Genomic DNA, 16,674 nt, shown 5'->3' on the forward strand with positions numbered 1-16,674 from the left:
ATAAGGTCTTTTTTCCTGTTATCTTCCTTCCACTTTATTTCAAATGCTAATGTATTTCCTGATTGTGTCTTATAGGGAGGAGCTAACATTTGAGATGCTTGTGCTGGAACCCCGTGCTTCTGATGATGAAACTCTTGAATCTGAGGCTTCCATTGGTACTGCTGATAGCTCTGAAAATTTAAATATTGAACCTAAAGGTGCCATCTCTGAGAAATCAGGTAAGTGAATACATTAGACCAAAGACTTCAGATTTGTTTTGTAAAAGAGTAAAAAGAGTTCCCAGGCTAAGACAATGTCCCTTTCAAGAATACTCTGATTTCACATGAGAATGTGACTAAGTCTTTAGGAGTTGAAACATACTGATCTTTGTGAAACTTCCATATAAATTCCTCTTCAAAGCAACCTTTCAGTGTAATGCAGTTTTGTTTTGTTGTTGTTGTTTGTAGGTCAGTATTTTCTCCTGTATGTACTATAGAGGAAAGCCAGTGCTCAAGATACATGTTGTATCCTGGACCTTCCAAATCTTAGCCCAGCAGATTTCATGTGTGGACAGTGATACTTAGTCATTATATGATGATTTGCTGTAGAGGGAACTATCAATTTCAGCTTTGGTCTCTTTTTTGCAATAGAGAGAAGCTTAGCCCTTAGTTCCCTGAAGGCGGGTGGCAAGTTTGAACCTTCAGGCAAGTTGCGAAAGCAGCTCAAAAAGCAGCAAGACTCTTTGGATTCAGTGGATTCTTCTGTCTCCTCTTTATATCTGCCTGACACCACATCTTCTCATGGAACCAGAAAACGATTTCAGATTTATTCCAAATCTCCATTCTACCGAGCTGCCTCAACTAGTGAGGCCCTGGGAACAGAAGGGCCATTGTGCCAGACCAGATCCCTAGAAGACAGACCTCAGTTCATCAGCAGAGGAACATTCAACCCTGAAAAGGGAAAACAAAAATTAAAGAATGTGAAAAACTCACCCCAGAAAACCAAAGAGACCCCAGAGGAGACAGAATTGTCTGGCCACAGGAAAACTGTGGACCCAGACTGCAGCTCCACCCAACAGCTAGCTCTCCTTGGGAATAATGAGTTTATGGTCTGAACTGACAGATATATGTCACTTCATGGACACAGAGTGGTAACAACATCTTTGGGGCCTCTTCTCATCACCTTGTCCACAGTCATCCTAATTGTGGTCCTGCCTCTTGCCCAAGCATATACCTGAGACTTTGTGTGCTGAATTCTTGGGCCTCCTGAAGAAGTAGAAAGGTCTCTTTGAAGCCTGCTGGGGATACTGCCAGCTGTGCCTTGGCTGCTGTATTTTAATTGAGATTTCACTAAACAGAGTCACCTAGGGTTTGGGGATTTTCGTCAGTTATGGAGGTCTTTTTGGTTGCCTCTTCCCCATCCTCTTTCCCCTTCCCAGATGTGGAGGGTCAACTGGGTATGACTTAAAGGGCCCATTGATTTCTGACATTTGAAGAAAGCATATAAATCTTTCTTAACCATGAAAGAAAACACCTTTGGGTTTATTTTGGGATAGTGAGGAACTATGGTAGAATATAATTTTTTTCCAAGTATTTATAACAAAAAGCCTGACCCCTCTATTTTAAAACTTTTGAAAAACACACTGTGTTATGTTCTAGGGAAAGTAAAAAAGCATTTGTTTCCAGTTATCCATCAGAGCATGTCTCAAACTTTTAGCTGTATAATGAAGAAGAGAATATATATTTTGTTTTTTATGTCATTGATCAATACTGGTTTAATTCCTGGTTAGTTCCTGCCAAATATATTGCATGGACTGAAGTTTCAGTAGCCTTACTATTCTCATGTTGTCTCGTCCTAGGATCGGGTTCCTGTAATTTTTTTTTTAATATCCCAGAGATATGGTGTTCCCTAAACATGAGGGTATCATCCTAAATCATTCAGGCTTTTCTCTTTGCATAGATGATCTGAAGAGTACATACAAGCCTTTCTATCTGTAAGTGGATTCTCACCCTGAACTCAGACAGATAATGTGACCATTTAATTCTCCCAAAATATTCACACACAACATTGCATAAATAAGTGTTAAAGAAGCTGCCAAAAAAAGTGCAAGAGGGAAAAAAGTTTTTAATATGACCTATCTAACTTTTATCTACTTTTATCTTCTTTTCCTCAGACTATCAGTATTAAATAGATGGAAAAAAAAATCAAGAACTACTTGAAGCTATTTTTGTTAATATACTGGTTACTGAAGTTTATTGTAAATATGAATGTATAATATGCATATTTCTTTTTAACTTTGTGCTTCACTCCTTCCCATGGAATTTATTCCCAAAGATTAGGGGGCCAGGTTGGATTGGGGGAAGGAAGGTGAATGCCACTCATCCCTGTATTGAGGGATAAGTATTTTTCACCACTGGGTGTCTCCATACACCTGAGTTATAGCATTTTAAGCAGCTTAATGTTTGTGGGATTAGACATTTGTTTTTGCTATTTATAATGTATGAAAAATGAAACATGATATGCTTTCTTAAGTATGTGAACAATGTTTATTTTTAAAGTTACTAAATGCATCTTGTCTAACTGCCACATGCACTGTTCTGAAAAAGAGCCTTTATTATCTGTTACCTGAATTTTGGTTATTCTTCTGTCTCATACTTCATTGATTTGAAGTTATGAAAATATTAAGTCCTTCATTAAGGCAGTCTCCTGTTAAACAACACTGAACCTCATCCTACTGCCTCAGAGGTTATTGTCTAGCCCCAGAGGTCAGACTTGGAACATCATTCTACCTGTGTGGCAGCTACAGGTAGCAGGCCTTACCTCTCCCTAGGCTTGGTTCAGAATTGAACCTGGGAAAGGAAGCTTTTAAAAATATCCAGTTTGATGATGACTAATGAGTAAATTATAGGTTTTTATATCCCACAGACATCTGCCACTTTGTCCTTGCTGTCCTGAGGAGTAATATGAAGTCTTTAAAGATCTGAATTTCTAAGAATCTCCTGGAAGAAAACCCTTCAGCATTGTGTTTAGGTGGGATTGCAGGCATCTCAGGGGCCAGTACCAGGCTGCACGGTCTTGTGTTTCAGTATTCTTAGTAGAGTAGTGTTCTGCTGAGCATAACTACTGCTCTCCACTTGCTTCAGCTCGTTACCTAAGACCATACAAAAATATGAGATTACCCTTATTGAACAATTTTCTTTGGTCCAGGGAATGGCCTGGAGAACACATCTTGGAGTATGATTTCCTTTCTAAATCTTGGTGAATTTGGGGGCAAGATAAATTGGGGGCAATTAAAAATGACTAGCAATAAAAGGTCACTTTATAGAAAGTAGGTGATGGATGTTAAGAGACATTATAATTTTTCTCAGGGACCTGAAACCTGAATTTGGTTAAAATTAAATAAAAAATATTTGTTTTTCAGTTACTAGATTTGTGGATTTCTAATCATTTAATAAGCTATCAGAATCGGGAATTGTGGGGAGGGCAGTGTGAAGGAAAGATCTGTGCAATTATAAGAATGGAGAGAAAATGTGGGACCCTCCTGAAGTAGAAAAAGCTGTTGTTCTTAGAGGATAACAGGCATTGTTTGCCTGATAATGAGATGAAGACATAGCCTTTTAAAAAAATGTCAGAACCAGGTCCTATATCTGTTTCCCAACTGTCCTTAACTGGTTCTCTCTATGGTTAGTGTTACATTACCACAAGTGATGATGGATTGCAATCACTTATGTTTAAGATATTTAACCTTAATATGTGTCAAAATATGTCTGTTTCTGTTGGTTCTCCTATGCAGGTTTTGTTTCTTTGCTCACAAAAGTCCCAAAGGAAATCCCTGCATGGCAGCAAAGTGGCAGCCTCACTCTAGGCAGTCCAAAATGCAGAGCATTCTGTTCACATCATACATTTCCAGCCTCATACACAGCCTGGATTTTCAATTCTGCCCATTGAAACCAAATTATTCCTTTAGTTGCGAAACTATCATGGGAAATGTAATAGAAGCAAAGAACTGTATTTTTCTGAATCACAAAGTAAATTAGTACTCTAACAGCAAATACAGCCAGAATTCAGGGAAGTGACATGCTTAGTTTACAATGTACTTTGATCTTCATTTTAATTATTCTGCTACTTTGACTTCTGAAAACACAAAGGGAGATACAACCATCGTATACAAGCCTTGCAGGGAGAGAGACCTGAGGTCAGATGATGGGATACTGATTGGGATGGGATGGAATACTAGCTCCCCAGACTCATGTTTTGTAAACCTACCACAGCTCTTACCCTGTTGGGAGGTCAGTGAAGACTTCTCTCCTTGTTCCATCAGAATAAAGGTTGATTTCACTATCAAAGATTACAGAAGAACATGCTGGAAGGAGATCAGCAGGGTTCTACAGTCCTACTTTGACTGCTTGTGAGCTTTTTCTTTTTTAACTAACTAATGAATGTGTTCTTTTCATAAACACTTTGGTGAACTAGAAGGAAGAAAGCATTCTCAGGATATGTTCAAAGCTAAGAGAGTTTTAATTATGTAAAGAAGCAGTGTCTAAACTGTTTTCCTCCTCATCTTCCTTCTCCTCCTCCTCCTTCTCCTCCTCCTCCTCCTCCTCCTCGCTCTTTTTTTTTTTTCTTGTGGGGAGCTGGACGTGGAGTATGCATTATTCTGTGTTGACAAATGTCTTAATGTCTTTCCATAATTTTGTGTCGACTCCCTAGCACTGTCTCCCAACATCGTGTTAGTACTGTCCCCCAACACTGTATTAGCCTCTGTAGTAAAACTCTTTGGTATTTGTTGGAGTATTCTGTGTTTTCTATACCCCCAGAGTACTTTTAACTGTTTTTCATCTGGAACTACCACATTTGGTTTGGTGTTAGACAGTAACAATAAAATGAGGACTGTGGACATGGAATTATTTAGGTCTTACTGGTCTCTTGGTTGATGGTTTTCAAAAGAGCCGCACCAAGAGGTTTTGTCACTTTGCTAACCATCTATCTTAGTGCCTAATTATTATCCCTCTTAAATCATATAACGGTTGCACCCTTTGAACCAAGTAATTGTATTATTTACTGCGGGAAAGATGTAGGCTGCAGATTAGTATTATATTATTTTAATGGATTTAAAGTAATTTATAAGTATGCTGAGTGTAAATTTTTAAGAGTATGTATTGTAAAAGGATTTATCCTGTGAAATATATCATTTTATTGTTTAATAGAATAATTCTATGAGGCAAATGATTTATCTCACCCACAGAACCAATTACATTCCTGATGCAATTAACAGGCTAACTTTGTAATTTCCTTTTTGTTTTTTTTGGGTTTTTCTTTCTGGGTGGGTGTTGGGAGGCGGGAGTAAGACATCATCTGTATAAAGTGCAGTTTATGTCATTCAAAATATGCACTGTATGGCTACACAAAAGCAGCTTGAAAACAAATCACCCCATGGCTCATTAAAGAACAAAGCTTCCAGAAGCAGCAATATGTGTGGTTTGTTTTCTGACCATCCTGGTTCCCACCCCAAGAACAGTAGTACTTTGTTTTAAGGAAAGGACCCAGCCAAAACTGACATAGTGCAGAGGTGGTAGTTACTGGAACTCAACTGAATTCCAGTGAAGGTGAGATTCAAGCTTTTGGTTTTTCTGTAATGGATGCTAGCTGCTAGCTGTAGGGACTTCATTTATCAGTTAAGGGCTAAGTTGGACTGGGAAAGGCAATATAAATCTGCATTTGAGGTCCTTACCTAAAATGGCCATTTGAAGAAATAGCAAGATCTCTAATAATCAGCCCTGGGATTTTTGTTGAGGCAGAGCAAGATGCTGCAGTAGAAACAGAAAGTCAAACCTAGTTTATCACTTTCGCTCTGCCATTAAATTTACTTCACGACTTTGGGGAATTTCCCCTCTCTGGATGTTAGTTTTCCTATCTGTAAAATGAGTCCTCTTCCCCAAGTTTACTTCTCTTCCCCAAGATTACTGTGATTGATCCTTCAAGTCTCAGTGTAAAGGGTCGTTCTGGGAAATTTCATTTACCGCTTGAACTGGGTTAGATGTCTTGTGTTCTCTACACCTCCCTGCCCTACCATTGTTTAATGTAAGCTTCCTGATGCAAGAAACGTGTCTGTGTCTTGCTGACTTTTATATCCCTGGCACCTAGTAAGAGATTCTGGACACTCAAATATTGCATAAACATATTAAATAAGATCAGTGGTTCCCAAATGACAAACAGGTCTAAGGTGAAATGGGGAAAAATGTTAAGTAGTGAATTTTTCCTAGTGCTAAATTTATTCAATTTTTCTAATTCTGAGGTAATCCTTCCCATTTTTTTTACATTAAAATTTCTTTTATGGAATGATATGATTAATGAATGGTTCTTAAATTCTCCTTGATTGGCCAAATATAACCTTGAAATGCCATTTTTAAAAAAAAACTTGGCCTTTGAGATCACTGAGTCTACAACAAATCTTTGTAATTATGAAGTCTTAAGAGCAGAAAGAAGAAGATACAAGGTATAAAGGGACCAGAATCTTTGTGGGATTTTTTTTTGGTGGTGTTGCTGTTGTGTTTTTTTTTAAAGTTATCTCTCCTCGAGTGGGTGGCCGTACATTGTCGTAGAGCCAGGGACGTGACCATGAAAGTAGATAAGACTCATAATACCTAATTGTTGTCTCTTGTTGGCATCATTGGCACATTGTCAAGAAGTATGTCACTTTCTAGTTTTCTGTGGCCATTCATCCATTCATTCAACAAATACTTATCACCCACGGGCACTGTAATTGGGCAACAAAACAACATTTTCTTTTCAGAGTCTTCAGTTTAGTGGGGAAAACCAATGGTGTTTAAGTGGATAATGTAGTCTTCCTCAATAGCTGGATCTCATTTCAGGTGACGTTTATTAACTTCAGTGAGCACTTCTAGGCATCTTTGAATCTTTCCCTGCCTTTCCAATCTTTATTCTCTTAGGGTTGTCATAAGTCAGTTGTCTCATGAATTTTTGAGAACTGCAGCTTCAATTGAAAGGAAAAGTCCACATGGGCCCAGAGGGACTGATTACCTCTATGGCGCATCATAACCAAAGACATTTCTGACATTGAGGGCATGAAAGAGCCTTCATCCCCTCTCCTAGCAAGGGTCCTAAATGCACTGCAACAGAGCTGTTATGGTGTCACTTTACAACAAAAGGTTGACTAAATCTTGGGAACAACTGAGAGCTCTACTTTTTAAACAGTCAAGAAAACAGAAGGCACTCAAAGTATTCCAGGTGGAAAGGATTTAATAAAAGAATTAGAGCCTTATATAAACATTGGAAGAACTGAAGGAGCAAAGGTTAGAGAACCTCCCACAGAAGGTCAAGAATGCAAACACAGATCTCAGCCAAAATTTCCAAAGCTCTCAAAAGCCTGCCTGGAAGCTTCTGCAATTCTAAATTAGAGCTGGCCAGGAAACTTGTGAAATTTCCAGTCTTCTCACACATCTGGCTGCAGTGACATCGAGAATAATGACTTCTCTTACCTTCCAAGTAAGTACTTTCCATTAGCAAATTCTAACCCAGATTCATAAGAAACAGGATTTTAAGGGAAATGTAGTTCCTGACTTCTCATCAAGGAAGACCTTAGAAGGGGATGGCAGACAATCCAGCATAAATACCTCCTCTAATTTTCATAAACTTTCTCCTGGAGAACCCAAACAATCTCTTTTTCAATAGAGTTGCTGTGCCCACACCTGCCAGATACAAGCCTGTGTACTTCAGCAACTACTCATCATGTCTCATCATGTCTCAACACCCAGACTTGGAACATAAATGTGCAGGGTCTGTGTCTTCATATTTCAACCATGTTTTTCTTTCTTTCTTTTTTTTCCTTCCTTCCTTTCAAAATTATTGATCATCCACAGCCACTGTTCTAGGTCCTGCCTGCCTGCCTGCCTGCCTGCCTGCCTCCCTCACTTCTTTCCTTCCTCCCTCCCTCCCTGTTATAGATTTACAGAAAAATCATGCAGAAAATCCAGAGTTTCCTTATTTCTCCTCTCCCCCATTACTAAAGCCTTGCTAAACCATGTTTCTTGCTAGGGTGTCTTTGCTCAGGCTTTCTATAAGCCTCTAAATCTTACAGATAGAACTTTTGATAGGGCATCAGATTGGATATAATGGCAATATAGACATTAAATTACCTGAATAACTGAGGGGAGTCTGATGCTTTTAGAAGATAGTCTCCAGTTCTTGAGGACTTAAATGGGGAGGCTTAAGCTGGACAGCATTTAGGGTACCAGCCTGGCTATTGTCATTTCCAGAGTAGAGAGTGGTCTGATCCATCTTTCCTCCATTCAGGTAGGGTATTGATCAACCGGGGAATTCAAGCACAGGCCAAAGGGCAGAGAACCCCCAGGATTTCACTGATTTTTCACATGACTGTTTCCTTCTTGACATCAAGCATTTCTTCTTTGGAGGTAGAAAATGCAAGAGAATTGTTCAGCTTCTGAGAATAGAGTGGGGAGGAGGCAATGCCAGGGTTAAGCAGAGTTAAGAGAGTCAGACCAAGATTTGAGTCTTCTGTAAGTTTGTTTTTGTTGTTGTTGTTGTTGTTTGCATGTATAAATGGAAATCATTGGTTCCTCCCCCAGAGTTATTAAAGGAAGGTTAAATAACTACATATTAAGTGCTCAGCTTACTACTTGGTATATAAAGTGCTTGATAAATGTTAACTATTACTTTTTTCTTTCCAGATTCCTGGGTTTGTCTTCGACGTACGTATGTCTGAGTTTCATCTTTGCATTAGGAATTAAATGATGGAGATTCTCTTTCCCAAAAAGTGCCTGTAGCTGCCCCATGTTGAGGTGGATGCTACTCACCTTTGCTTGAGAAGAGAAAGGAAGGGTGAGGGAGTATAATTACTAAAAAGATTGAGAGATGTTGGGGAATTGTGGGATCCTACCTGGAGTAAAGCTTGATGGTTGAATCTGGGAGATTTTCCACAGGGCATTGTACCTGGACCCTGACTTGGAATGAAAGCCACATTGAAATTCAAAGACTTTGCGCTGCTTCTTTCAATGTCTCATTTACTTCTTTGGCAACAAAGAAGGAAAGGGAGACTAGGGCCACATTCGTTTTCACATTTTTTCCACTTTTTTATTGAGGCTCAACAATACAGTAAAGGTCACAGATTTTAAGTATATACAGCTCAATGAATTTTTGCATATGAATACATCTGTAAACTACCACTCAGCTCAAAATAATGTTATAGCACACGAGACGGCTCCCTTTGTGCCCTTCCCAATCAATCCCACCCCCTGGAGGTAACTGCTATTCTGACCTTTATCACTATCAGTCAGTCTTGCCTCATCTTGAACGTTGTATGAATGAAATTTGTACCTGTTTTCTTATATTCAACTTTTATATCTGTGAAATTTATTCATGCTGTCATATGTGTATGACGCTATATGAATATAACACTATATTATTAATCTATTTTACTGTTAATATACTTTTTTAATTTTTTGGCTATTACGAATAAAGCTGCTATGAATATTCTTATAATGCATTTTGGTGGACATTTTTGCTGGGTATATATACCTACAAGTGGAATTGCTTGGGTCAAAGGGTAGGGAAATATTTAGCTTTAGCAGATTGAGCCAACTTGTTTTCCAGAATGGTTGTACCCATTTTACTTACATCCCCATTAGTTTTTGAACATATCACAAAGGAGTTTCTCCATTGGAGTATTCCCTATGGTTTTGCGGAAAAAGAGGAGCTCCATGCGTTCAGAAGTGATAAACTTCAAAGATGGGAGGAGAAGGAGCAATTTCCCAAACCTGAACAGGAGAGAGAACATCAGTTTTACTATCAGCTTCTAAGCACAAGTTCTAAGCATGAAAGGCAGCAGGGAAGGAGAGGACAGATGAGAAATATGCAGGGCAAGTAAGGAGGAATTTCGAGGAAAGGCCGCTCTCATTAGAGGAGTTGTCTCCACCTATTCCCAACCCTTACCCAACCCCTCAAACTATAGTTTTGAAGTGAGATGAAAATAGTAAATATTGTTTATTGTATATAAACATTATAAAGTGAGACTTTATCTATAAACTGTTATTAATCATATATATATGATTGCTATAATTATAGGATGGTCAATATAAATATATATTCAAAGTATCACTATAAATTCCCATCTGTTAGCCACCTAAGATGATAGCAGAGTAGCCATCAGCTGGAAATGTTCTGAAGTTGAGGCATAATTTTGGTGACTGAGATACTCATCCAGAAAAAAAAAAAATCTTAGTTTTAAATAAGAACCACTTGCCAAGGCAGGGGTGCCCAATGTAAAGAAGGTCAATGGTGAAGTCCCAAGTGACAGATGGGGAGGACCAGATCTACCCTGGGTAGAAGACTTCACAGCTGGGGTTGATGTTCAAAGTCACGATGACCACTCTAAAGTGGACAGCTCCACATTCAAATCCCAACATATAGAACTATGGGAAGTCATCCCCTGCCATCCAGTTATCTGCTGAGTTTTCCCAGCCTAAGGGTTTTTTTTTTGTTTTTTTTTTTGTGAGTGCCAAGTGAGTGGTTCTGAGCAGTCATATTAACTATAAAGTCAGGACATTTTTTTTCAAGCCACAGACCCATTAGTGGGTCTGAAATTAAATTTTGTAGGTCACAACCAGCCTTGTAAAAATTTAAAATACAAGTATCAGAGTAAATTGTACAATGTAAGGGTAGGTATTATTTGGTGGAAATTTTGTTTCAGTTGTCTGAGTGTATATTGGTTTAAGATGGAAATTGCATTTCTCTCTGGGGACTGTAGTTTAAAAAAACTGAAATACATTGATTTAAAGAACCCCAAATCATTATCTTTACATTCAATTCTGCCAGTAGTTGGAATTGAAATGCTGTAGAAGCAGCATAGGAAAATCAGTATTTTGAAATTTGACTCAAAACCAGTATGCCAGGACATGTTTGGAGCTGGCCCCAACAGAAACTTGGCCTCGGTGAGCCAATATCTGCGTGCCTGTGATGACCACTCTTAGGATGTTGTGTCAAGTCTTAGTAGCTGCAGTTGTTTTCTCTATATACATAAGCAGCAGAAATTTTTCTGTGCAACATGGTATATACCTTGTATACTTCGACTCTTAAAGAAAAACTACCTGTTTTCCTTGTGGATAATTTTTTCAGATTAGAGGTGATTAATGAATACTGCTTGGAGGCCCAAGAGAATGCAGATGGCATTGTGGAAAATATACAATGGATGCCTGGAGGCCAGGTGGTCCATCTTGCTAGGTCTCCATTGTATCTGTTGATATTGGGCAGTCCCAGGCACTGGCTACTTCCCCACCCTACCCTAGCCACATTCTCAGCCTGCAGCTTGGCCATGTACGTGGCTTATGCAAGTGCTGTCTCCACAGGATGCCCCTCATACACTTCCAAGTGATCTTATCATGTTCCCTCAAAACTATCTTCCTCCTAACTTTCCTTTTTAACATTTTTAATACCTGTTTCCTCCAAAATCCTCCTCTTCCCTTGTTCTTTACCTCCACTTCAGTTCCAAGAGTGTCTTCTATCTAGCATCTCCTTTTTATTCCCTATTGCCACCCCTAAAGATCTCTCCATGGAATCCCCCGGATGATGGCAGTATCTTTCTGGCTTCATTTACCACCTTCTCACCAGAAGGAATTTGTTGCTCCTTCCAAACCAGCTCCTATCCTAAGAACATATCATGTTTCCCTCTTTCTCTGCCTTTGTAAATTATCTTTCTCTTCCTTTTAGACTCTGACCTTCCTAACAAGTCCAGCCCTGCCTCCATAAAGTCCTCTCAATTCTGCTATATACCCCCACTCCCAATGGGTCTCTTATCTCCAGATACACACAACCTCAATACCTGATGAGGACAGTTCTTATCTTTATTCTGGTCAGTGTGCCAGGTACCCCTGGGAGGAAACAATTTTTTCTTTATCTACATTTTGGCCCCCCTCTGCCAGGGTTTGGCACACAGTAGATGTTGGATATTTGCTGTTTTGACTGAGACCCTTGTCCTATCTCATCTGTGAAGCCCTAAGATGGTGTCAGAGACATAGGCAGGGGATGAAGGTCAGGTGGGTACATGCTCAGATCACCTCACAGGCTGAGTGGGGTGGTGGGCCTTGCTGTGCTGGCTGAGCATCACTTGCGACTGGTCCTGCAAGGCCTCCACATGCTCAGGATCCTTCAGGCCCCGTGTTTCTAGAGAGAAGCAACACCAGTGAGCTACTCTTCCCTATGCTTTCCCAGCCTGCCCTGTCCCATTCGCAGTCACAGAGGAATGCTATGGTTTGAGCCCATCCCTATACATCTTCTCTTGCCCCCCAGGGAAGAAGCCTGCACACATCTGTGTCTTGGTGGCGGTGGAAGAAGAGTGGGAGGCAAAAGGAAGTCACTAAAAATAAAAATAAAAATAACAAAAAAGACAGGAAGTCACTAGAATTCCCATTCTTTGACCCCAACCATTTCCCTGGAAGTCTTGGGCCAAGACTCTACAGCTACCTGGTTTGAAGAGGACCAGGGCCTTCAAGCAGGCAAACTCCATAGGGTCCACTGCCAATGCCCGGAACCGTGAGATGGTTTCCTGCAGGGTACGTGTTTCCATGCTGGCCAGTACGAGCCGGCTCTGAGAGCTGCTGGCAGCAGAGGCCTCAGGCGGGGCCAGCAGTGGGCAGCTCTCCAGAGGCAGAGACCACTGTATAGCTCCAAGGAGGAAGAGCTCACTCCACGCCTCTTCCAGCAGAATCACCTGTGCTCAGAAAGGATGCAAGTGTTTCAGCCGATACACCATGACAGAGTCGGGAACATCTGCCACCTTCTTGGGACCTCCAGGATGGCTCCCAGGATGGCTGGTCCTGGGTACCCAAATCACTCCCTTGACCTTTGCCTATAACTACCCCCCAGAAGCCCCCAGGATTTCCCATCAGGAGCCCAAAACTCTGAGATTTGGCACCATCTGCCCCAGCTGCCTAGGCTCTGAGATACTCTAAAGATTCCATCCATAGCTTCACCTAGAACATTTCGAGAAGTCTAAAGTATGGGAGGATGGGAATCCTCAGGGACACTCACTAAGAACACCCTAAGTTGAGTGTATCTAAGAGACTCAGGCAGTCTGCTCCATCCAAACACAGAGACTGTGGCTGAGGGGCTCAGACCCTCAATGTGCCTCTCTTTCTGGGCTTATCATATGAGACCTGCCATCCCATAAGAGAGCCAGAGAGGCATTCTAGAGGTGGAGAAGTTGGGCTGAAACTCAAGCCCTGAACTTAGAGGCACCTGCGTCAAGGGCAAGGGGATCCTGTGTCTGCCACTCATGCTGTTCAGATCACATGGAGAACATCTGAAGGTCCTGAGGGTTTGTCCGAGAGGAAAGAAGACTTAGGAGGCTATAGGCACTGTCTTCAAATTCCTGGTGGTCCCTGTGCACCCCTGACCATCATTGCCACCCCAGAGATGGCTGTACCATCCCTGAGACATGTACCCTTGACCATCACTGACTCAGACGTGTGTCCCCAACTGTCACCATCCCAAAGTGTGTGCACCTCCAATCCTCACCTTCACTGGGAGATATGCACCCCCAGGCTGACTGACCCGTGTGGATTGCCTGGCCCCCTGCTCCCTGTTGGGGGCTGTACCTGGTCCCGGAAGGGCAGATTGGAGAAGACAGGTAGGTTCTTAGCCCACTTGACAGCCACGAAGAGCAGACGAGCTGACGTCTCATGGATGCTGTCCAGGCCACAGGGGAAGGAGGAGGAGTATGGGGATGAGGGGAACTCAGGGTCATTGCCGGTGACATCAATATTCTCATCAGCTATTGAAAGAGAAGGTTGTTACATCAGCCTCTGCTCTGTAGGAGACATCAGGGAACCTAAATGAGAGGGAAAAGGCTGGGTACTGAGACTCCACTATGAACTGGAAACAGAGGAGAAGGGCTAGCCCCACCAGCCCCTGGTCTCGCCCTCAGCTTCCTCCCACTTACCATCCTCTGGCTCCAGCTTAGCACAAGTTTCAGCCGTTATAAGGCTGGTCATGAAGTGGTGGTGCCCTGACAACGTAAGGGCCCCAGGCCCTAGGGCTCGGGCTGCAGAAACAGACGTGGAGTCCTTGGGTCTGGGCCCTGATGGCAGTGGGGGGGTCATGAAGGTCTCTGACCGGGGCTCAATGTCTGACTGTAGGTTGTCCAGGCGGACTTGGGCTGTGCTTCGGGGCTGGCGCTCATTCTGGACGGCTGGGGAGGCAGGCAGGGTCAAGACAGCCCTGAGGTCATGCTCCCCATTCAGGTCTGTCATGTCCCTTCAAGTGGGCTCCCTGACTCACCGTCCTGGTTCATGCCTGCCTGCAAGCATTTCTTCAGCCGGCAGGCCTGGCACTGATTCCGGTGGGCCTTGTCCACAGGGCACATCCCTGCACCCACCTGGCACCTGCAGGCAAAAGACCAAGGGGTCAATGTCCCACCCAGGCCCTGGACCATGGATTTCAGACATTTTTGCCCTAGCCCATTCTTCCCTGAACAACCTCCACCCATCTCAAGAGCCCTGAGGGGAGGATCACAGCTGGGCCCTCCAAGACCAGACCCACCCTCCCTCACCTGTAGATGAGCCTCCGCCTCACACTCCTCTTGAAGAAGCCACTGCAACCGTTGCAGGCATAGATGCCATAGTGCTTTCCACTGCTGCTGTCTCCACACACCCGGCACTGGAGTGAGGGGCCCGTGCCTGAGGAGGCAGGGCTGGGGCTGGGCACTCCCCTCCCACCCCGCAGTGACCTCCTTCCACCCCTCATAGCACTCTCCCCGTACAGGGTCCTGTTCACCAACATTTAAACTTGCCCATATCTCATCCATCCTGAAAAACGTCTCCCTTGTCACCCACCACCACTCCTCCCCTAGCTTCTGCCCTCTCTATAGCCAAATTCCAATAAGAGCACATTTCCTTCCTCCACATCCCCACATCCCATTCCTTCTCTCTGCATGTGAGTCCAGCCTCCATCATCCCATAACACTGCTAGGGACCTCTTTGTTGCCAACCCCTAGGCTGCATCCCCGTTCTTTTCTTTCCCATCAGCTCAGCCATCCTGTCCTAGCTCTGCTGACCCCCATGCTTCTAGGATTCGGGGCTTGCCGACAGGTCCCCCCACACTTACAGCCCTTGGGGGCTGGACCTGAGTTCCTCTGGTCTCTGCACACCTCACCTCCCAGGGTCCCAGGCCTTACCTCCAGAATAAGCCATACCTGTCAGATCATCCTCCAGCCTCCACCTGCCTGGAGACTCCTTCCTGGATGCAGCCACAGAGGAAGCCACAGCTGCAAGTGCAGCTGCAGCCACACTGGAGCTCATCGGAGCTGTCAGGCTTGGTTTAGCACCCCAAGGCACCTCTACCTTCCTGCCTGAGGGAAGCCTTTTTGCTGAGCCAGGCCTCGCCTCTGCCTCCGTCTCTCTGCTTCTGTCTCTCTGTCTGTGTCTCAGTCTCTCTTCTATCACTATCTCTCCCTCTCCCTGGCCCTCCTGGCCCTGCTGTCTCCCTCTGTCTTTGTATTTGCCCCTGCTTCCCTGTCTTGCACTCTCTCTCTGCTTCCTGTCCCCTCTGTACAGACTGAGTTGCCGCTCCAGCTTCCAGAGACCTCCCACAGCAGTGCCTCTGGCTTGAGAAGATTTCTCCCAAAGGGCAGCCCCTGGAAGCAGTTTATGATCCTCTTAATCTTTACTGTTTCTACAGAGGATCAACCGGCCACACCTGCAGCCTTACCAAGGTGGCCCCGTCAGTCCTGTTGTCCCCGCTGCAGACCCCGTGCTACCCAATGGCCCCAGGGTCCTTTGTGCCCCTAAGGAACAGACTTCTCATCTGTTGGTCATTCAATGCCAAATCTTGAAGGGAGGTGTGGACTCCACCACATGCAGGACTTGAACCTTTTCTGAGGTGGGGGCTGATGTACGTGTGCCTGTGTGGCTCTGAGCACACGGGGCACTCATGGTGTGTCCTTGTGTCCAGCTGTCTGCTCCATGGGTTCCCACCCCCAAGCCCTGATAAACCACTGCTTAGGGTACAAGATTTCAGGGTCCTGGCTACTCTGGAAGGCTAGCAGTCCCCAGATGCCCAGCCCAGAGGCGGCCTCCTGTCCCACGAGGGACAGGTCCAGGCCAGCAGGATGGGGGTAGGGGGTCGGCCTGGAGGCTGGGTGACCTGGGCCCTTTCGGGAGGCGGTGGGAACAGAGCTGGCAGGTGTTTTCCTTACCTGGCTGGGCCTGCAGGACAGAATGGGGCTGAGGGCACAGCCACTCCCGAGTCGGCTAAGTGTTCTCAGAGCAGCATCCCCCCCCCCCCCATCTTTTCCCTGACTTGGCCTCATAGTCACAGGCACACTGGTCTCTCCGTTGTCCCCGGACCCAGTCTTCCCAGCTCCAGCCCAGCCATGGTTCTGAGGGGTAGAGAGGGAAGGAAGAGTCTGTGCCTCCTTGACCCAAGCCCCATGCCCCAGCAGGGAGAGTGGAGAGAGTAGACAGACCCAAGTTCAAATCCCTGCTCTGTCACAGACCAGCCGTGCATCCCTGTGCAAGTGATTTAATCTGTCTGAACTGCAGTTTCCTCATCTGTAAACAAGGTGATGACGATATAGGGAGAAAATTAAAATAAGGCAGTTCACTAAACATGTTTCAGAGCCTGGTACTTGGTAAGAGCATAATAAATGATGGGTGCTGTTAGTAT

General features: G+C 43.8%; 2 protein-coding genes across 2 annotated transcripts in view; one reads left to right on the forward strand and one right to left on the reverse strand.

The window, feature by feature from the left end:
- MYO9A (myosin IXA) overlaps positions 1–3,403 on the forward strand; it is a 401,408-nt gene extending 398,005 nt beyond the window's left edge. The window contains exons 41-42 of the mRNA XM_077123892.1: positions 76–218; positions 630–3,403. Of these exons, the coding sequence (XP_076980007.1) occupies positions 76–218; positions 630–1,093 (607 nt within the window). The 3' untranslated portion in view covers positions 1,094–3,403. The remainder of the gene's footprint in view (positions 1–75; positions 219–629) is intronic.
- A 5,661-nt stretch (positions 3,404–9,064) lies between these two features.
- Positions 9,065–16,386, reverse strand: NR2E3 (nuclear receptor subfamily 2 group E member 3). The gene is made up of 9 exons (XM_077123889.1): positions 16,205–16,386; positions 15,203–15,358; positions 14,561–14,687; positions 14,290–14,393; positions 13,952–14,200; positions 13,608–13,783; positions 12,475–12,721; positions 12,069–12,174; positions 9,065–9,773 (listed from the first exon to the last, which is right to left on the reverse strand). The coding sequence occupies exons 2-9, from the start codon at positions 15,306–15,308 to the stop codon at positions 9,641–9,643; spliced, it is 1,248 nt and encodes a 415-aa protein (XP_076980004.1). The 5' UTR covers positions 15,309–15,358; positions 16,205–16,386; the 3' UTR covers positions 9,065–9,640.
- Between the last annotated feature and the right edge of the window lie 288 nt (positions 16,387–16,674).

Source organism: Tamandua tetradactyla, chromosome 12, assembly GCF_023851605.1.
Source record: "Tamandua tetradactyla isolate mTamTet1 chromosome 12, mTamTet1.pri, whole genome shotgun sequence".
Classification (NCBI taxonomy): Eukaryota; Metazoa; Chordata; class Mammalia; order Pilosa; family Myrmecophagidae; genus Tamandua; species Tamandua tetradactyla.

Excerpts from the sequence above, each read along its gene's own strand:
- NR2E3 (XM_077123889.1), bottom strand. The coding sequence starts at position 15,308 with ATGAGCTCCAGTGTGGCTGCAGCTGCACTTGCAGCTGTGGCTTCCTCT. Across the intron at positions 13,784-13,951 it reads TAAGCTGGAGCCAGAGGATG|CTGATGAGAATATTGATGTC; the intron begins GTAAGTGGGAGG and ends CTCTTTCAATAG. Across the intron at positions 12,722-13,607 it reads ATCTGCCCTTCCGGGACCAG|GTGATTCTGCTGGAAGAGGC; the intron begins GTACAGCCCCCA and ends TTCTGAGCACAG.